At 42.4% G+C, this 6,526-nt stretch overlaps 1 protein-coding gene across 1 annotated transcript in view; it reads right to left on the bottom strand.

Moving 5' to 3' along the window:
• adamtsl5 (ADAMTS like 5) overlaps positions 1-4,272 on the bottom strand; it is a 41,927-nt gene extending 37,655 nt beyond the window's left edge. The window contains exon 1 of the mRNA XM_019867256.1: positions 3,738-4,272. Coding sequence (XP_019722815.1) covers positions 3,738-3,763 — 26 coding nt within the window. The 5' untranslated portion in view covers positions 3,764-4,272. The remainder of the gene's footprint in view (positions 1-3,737) is intronic.
• Between the last annotated feature and the right edge of the window lie 2,254 nt (positions 4,273-6,526).

Below are 6,526 nucleotides of genomic sequence, written 5' to 3' on the forward strand. Positions count from 1 at the left end.
TCTAGTTGAGATGGTATAACCCAAGAGGTGCTTGCTACTGTTAACCCAGCCTTGTTGTGTCGTTATTAAACAAACACATGATGGACGTCGTACAGAGCACGAAAGCAACGCATTCTCGCCGTACGTAATCAACTCTTCTCATGCGTAGCGAGGCTACTCCCCCCTCGCAAACAAGCATTTGCTCCGGAGCAAATTGTAGGGTTCACACGTGCAACTTTACATCGGTGTTGCGCCGCAAACGAGCATTTGCTCTGGAGCAAATTTTTAAACCACCTCCCTGAGGTGGATCAAATTTGGTCCGGTGTAAGCTGTTTAACGGCGCTACGCCGGAGCAAATTTGCACGTGTGAACGCTCAACTGGCGCAGCGCCGGTGCTGTGTGTACTTGCATAATTTTCAAATGTACTGGTCGAACAAAGGCCAAATGCTAAAAAAACAAACACTATTTTTTAACCTGCATGCCCAAGTCCATAACCTGTGGCATTATGAAAAAAAAAAATGCCAAGATTTTAGCATAAAGCCTACAAGTACATTCGAACATGCTTGCAAATATCCTGGAACGTACTCACAAGTATGTTTGAACATATTTACTTGTTAAAAATGTTTACTCCACATTGGCAGTTCCATGCTTCCGTAGTTGATAAAGCAGAGCGGCATTTGTTATTCAGCCTGTGGATAACGCGACAGACAGTTGGGCACCTATGTTAGTACAAGAACGTATCTGAGTGACAGGTAAGAGTCAGACAGGATGTGTTTTCAGCACAGTGAGCAGTCACGCCCCGAGCAAATGGCAACTGGGAGGAGGGCTCGATTTTTCATGATTTTGGAGCCTCGTTTGTTATTGCTTTTTTAATTCATTCAAATTTGGCAGGCTTGGTCACGCTATTCTCTTTGTTGTGCCAAATTTAGAAGAAGTTTTTCACTTTATGGTTTTTCACTTTAATTTTGCTCATATTCAACACCAACGCACCTGCGAATTCAGTCGTAGTAGTACTATGCACTCAAGAATACATTGAAGCTCCCCTGTAAATAAAATGCAATAACTTTTTTTCTCTTCCTGTGAAAAACACATTTCCCCAGGAAAAGTGGAGGAATTATGTTAGTCACAAGAGGACATGAAAATGACATCACTGCACGTAAACCAAATTACAGTCCTCTTTTTAAAGCTGCATTTATGCTTGTTGTTCCACGCTACGTTCATTAAATGTGCTCAGAGGCATGGTGGCTGTTTCCCAAACAAGCATTCCTTCATAGAGATATCACAGACGGAAAAGTTGCGTTGAGCCAAATCCTACCTTATCGGCTCATCGACTTGCAGACCAATCACTGTGACATACTGTCGTTCATCGCACAGACAGCCCCTATAATTCCTCTTGACACATCACATCAAATGTAGCACCTTAAAGGCTTAAAGCACCGAGATATTCCTGTTGTGTTTTCACTAACAGTGCAGAAGAGGACACAACACAGCCAAGGTGAATTGAAGGTTATGACATTCAAAGACAGATTAAAGATAAATAGAGTTTGTATACACAGTTGGACCAAACCCAGCCGCTGGGGGGCAGTGCCCTCCCCTGGGGGTGCACTGTTCCCCAGTGCCGGTCCCAAGCCCGGAGAAATGGGGAGGGTTGCGTCAGGAATGGCATACGGCGGAAAACTTTTGCCAAGGCGACCATGCGAGTTGGTGGGCCGGTTTACAGGGGCGGGTGGAAATTACTGACTCGCTGTGGCGACCCCTGAATAGGGACGTGCCGAAAGGAGAAGAAGAAGAAGATACACAGTTGGACCAGCGGATTTGACTTTGTGTGTGGGTCCACTGTTGAGGGGCTTATATCCTTTATAGTCTTATTTATAGCTGGTGACATGGAAGAGATAAATGCGGTGCAGCAGCATAGATGGAACTCAAAGCAGGGAGTTGAAATATCCCAAAAGTGGCATTATCTCACTGGTGGCAGGAAGCGCTTTCCAGCAGACTGAATACTGTATGACCTAAAGGAAGTACACATGCATGCTGCATGCGCAACTGCAGACATATCTCACTGCCAAGTTTCTCTCAGGGATATACTGTATTGTGCAATGAGACATCATCAGTGCCACGGGGAAATTGTTCGGTTTCGCTTAAGTGTGAGAAAAGTCATTTACAGTATTTACCAGAAATACAAATAATATCTTTGTCCATCTATCTATGCCAGCAACGTATAGTGATAAGTACAACAATGAAAGAATTAAATACTATTCCACGAGATGGCAATTAACCTGTATATCTCGATCTATCAGGGCTGAGATGTAACACTGGCAGTGTGTCGTGGAGTAACAGCTGACTTGACTCTCTTCCAGGCCGTCCTTTTTCGCCATTACAAACTGTTGCTACCGAAGACAGCAGCACAACCTTGTCTTCAATACTGTTCAACTGCTAATTGAGGGTGCTAAAAAATGACTTACGCTGACACTGGATTATACGCCGCCTGTTGGACAATAAAAAGTGTAAAAGAATGGTTAGCGCATCGACCTCACAGTGCAAAGGAACCTGTCGATTCCAGCTCCGACCTCCCTGTGTGGAGTTTGCATGTTCTCCCCGGACCTGCGTGGGTTTTCTCTGGGTACTCTGGTTTCCTCCCGCATTCCAAAAACATGCATGGCAGGCTGATTGAACACTCTAAATTGTCCTTAGGTGTGAGTGTGAGCGCGGATGGTTGTTCGTCTCTGTGTGCCCTGCGATTGGCTGCCAACCGGTTCAGGGTGTCCCCTGCCTACTGCCCGAAGACAGCTGGGATAGGCTCCAGCATTCTCCGCGACCCTTGTGAGAATAAAGCGGCTTGGAAAATGGATGGATGGATACACACACACATATACACATATATATATATATATATATATATATATATATATATATATATATATATATATATATATATATATATATATATATATATATATATATATATATATATATATATATATATATATATATATATATATATATATATATATATACACACACACACACACACACAATTTTCTTCCTCTAAATGAGTTGCATTTAATGTAACCCTGGCCACTAGCGCAGGAGTAAATCAAATGTGAAATGTGGGCCGGCATGGCTCAGTGGTAGTGGTTGTCTCTCAACCCAGAGGTTGGGGGTTCAATCCCTGGCTGCTGAGACCTTGTCGAAGTGTCCTTGAGCAAGATACGGAACCCTCAGTTGCTCCTGATGACACAGCATCGGGAGGTAAATGAGGAAACAGAGTAAAGCGCTTTAAGTACAAAAAGATAAGTGCTGTATAAATGACAGTCCATTTACCTTTCTCATCTCATCAAAGTTGATTTGAGTCAAATTTAGTGTAGCCATACTGACAGGCAGATAGACGAATAGATAGATCGATAGTTTGATTGATTGATTGATTGATTGATACTTCTCACACGATCCTTTGACAGAATGACGTATCAAAACAACACTTTCCACAATGGGGAGTGGTTGGGGAGCAATCAAGTTTCCCCGGAATTTATCACCTCCCGTCCATCAGACGTTAACGGCTTTGCAGCCACTTGCAAGAAAAAGAACTCAAGGTAAATATTTGTATGTGAGGCTGCTCATCGTGTCCTTTGAAAATACCCAATTAGTGTCCAATTAGCATATAAGTGAAAAAAGCTGATGACCGGCTGGAAGATCATCTTGATGCAATTCCTCCATTTCGCTAGGTTACAAGCCGTTTTGAAAGTCAGGGTGTAGTTTCTTACCTTGCGGAGGAGGAGGAGTAGGACATCGTGGTGGATACTCAAGCAGTCACGTGCTCTTTAGCTGTCTTCTCATGGTGTCAAACGGCACGGCTCAGGTGCACTCTGCATCCCAGCTGACAGCGTCCACAGTCGGATTTCAGAGCCTTCCATGGCAGCGTCCTCTCTGTACCGGCTTCATCCAGAACGCTTCAAAATTCTTAAACCACTCTCGCCACTTTCGGGTGTCAAATCACATTGAAACGGTCTTGTTTAGAGGGGGGGAAAAGGCAATATTATTCTACAATTAAATAACAAACGAAGCTCGCACGCTCAAGAGACTTTCATTTGGGACTTTCGCTTCCAAGCTCCTGTGTCTCTCTATCCAAAGTGGATTTAGTACTACTGCGCTGTACTACTTCGTGCCTTTTCTTCATTCATAAGTCCAAACAAGTCCAACGCGTACTACAATTAATTTAAAAAAAAAAGCCTGCAAAGTGCACACGGACAATTCGAAAGCAACAACTTCGCCAGGAGACTTTCCGTCTGTGTGAACGCTTGTCAGTCTCTCTCTCTCTCTCTCTCTCTCTCTCTCTCTCTCTCTCTCTCCCTCTCTCTCTCTCTCTCTCTCTCTCTCTCTCTCTCTCTCTCTACCTGAGCTACATTCCTGACTCTCCCCTCCAATCACAGCTCAGCTCTTCTCTGTCATACTTTTTTCTCTTGGCTCGCGTCAATAATGAGTATATTTTCTCATTAGAGGTGGCAAAAGTACTTGCACTGTCCTAAAAGTAATCATACAGATACTTAATGCTTACGTAAAAGTTAAGTGTTTGTGTGTGTGGACATATATACATGCATACATGTACATACACACTGAACTAAAATCTAGATTTATTAAATCATTTACATACACGTGTTTTGATTGAAAAATAATCGACCCCTTTTATTAACTCACATAGGCGTCATGTTGAGAAGAAGACAAATTAGGTCACGTTGTTAGTTAGCTTGACTTTTGTTTCCTTTGATTTGCCATCATAGTGAATAGAATAACCAAAACTGCGTCTGAAAATGTATGCCTTAAATACTGTAGGCTATGAGGTTTCTCAGTTTAGACAGAGATTTGTTATCATGCGAGAAGCCAGTGGTTTTTCAGCTGACACGATTTATGCATCATGAATCATTCTTGTAGTCGACATCATCAAATAATTCTCTGAAATAAGACCATGGGTGGAAAATATCTTTCATCTCAGAATCGTTAATTCAGATTCACGTTCCCTCCCTTTTGTCGCTGTCCCTGATTTTAAACAAGATCTTAGTTGTGGTCGCCTTTGCTTCTATTTCCATCTTTTTTTTTTTTTTTTTTTTACATCATGTCATCAGCCACGGAGACTGCAAAAGTCGCAAGCTTAATTTGACAAAGCAAGGAAAAGACAGGACAGACATCTGTTTTCAAGCATCGTCAGAAAAGTGTATACGTACGTATAAGTAATAATGTAGGCCCTACAGATACCGGAATAATCTACTTTCGTACAGTAATTAAGATGTTGCAGTGCCCACTACTGTAACTTTTTTCCCTACTAGGAGGAAAGTGAACCCTAATCTAATTTTAGGGGCACAAGCAGAAAGTTTAGGGGCACGCAAGTCGATTTGCAGAGTTAATATTGAATCCACTCCTTTTCAATGTATTCTGATAAATGGGCGGATTCCTGATAAGTGTGGAGCAGAAGTCGGCAATAAAAAATATGCAACAATATTAATTACACAGGCAGCCGGGTGATCGACTGGTTAACGTGTCGGCCTCACAGTGCAGAGGTACAGGGTTCGATTCTGGCTCCGGCCTTCCTGTGTGGATTTTGCACGTTCTCCCTGTGCCTGTGTGGGTTTTCTCCAGGGTAGTTTAATGACTGAGGACATTTGTCAATTCTTTCATCTCTCAATGCAAAATTGATATCATGTCACAACTTGACTTGCGAACAGACACACACCACCCGCGTGCCATCAAAAGAGCTTTTGTTTTGCTCCAAAATCCCCTGTGAGACACAAATTGCAAGAAATGGTTGTGCTACATTGCTCAGGTAGTCTTGGTGTGTGCTCGATGAGTTCATTCTTATAGGAGTTGCAATTATTTCCATCACAAGACTTGAGATAGACAGGACAACGATAGTCCCTTGTTCAGGAAGACCAGTGGGAAGACCTGGTAATGGTGAGACCCCCTGGGTGCCCCTATCTGAACTCAAAGAACGGTCTCCAGTCCCTACCTTAGTATGTCACACGCCTTTTAAACTCCGCCACAGTGGGGATATCTTATCAGACCCTTTAAGACAGCTTTAAGCCTTGACCTTGACTTCACTTGCAGACATAACAGGACGGTGTTGGAGGTGTGTTCCTTAAGGCAACAGGAACTCCAGTTCATTGTCTCACGTAAGGAGAAAATAAGTGACTTTTTCTTCAACTTCACATTGACTTTTTTTTAACACCATACTTAACAAGTTTTGCTCTCTTCAATTAACGTTTTAAGATTTTCAGCCCCATCCAAAATGACTACAATTTGATCAGTTCAATCCATCCAGCGTTTTTTTCCCCCCCACTCCAAATGCGTTGCACTTTTACACATTGTAAACAGACATTGACCTTCTCTGACTGTTTTATTAGGTTTACTACATTGTTTGGTTGTTTTGACCCCATGGGGGTCGTTGAAATGGTGAAAAGACTATTTTTGGACTGACCTTTTAATGATATGCACAGCTGCAGTATTTGAATTGAATTGAATTGAATACAACTTTATTGTCAAATGCGAAAAAATACAGTTAATG

This window comes from Hippocampus comes, unplaced genomic scaffold (assembly GCF_001891065.2).
Source record: "Hippocampus comes isolate QL1 unplaced genomic scaffold, H_comes_QL1_v1.1 scaffold2, whole genome shotgun sequence".
Lineage (NCBI taxonomy): Eukaryota > Metazoa > Chordata > Actinopteri > Syngnathiformes > Syngnathidae > Hippocampus > Hippocampus comes.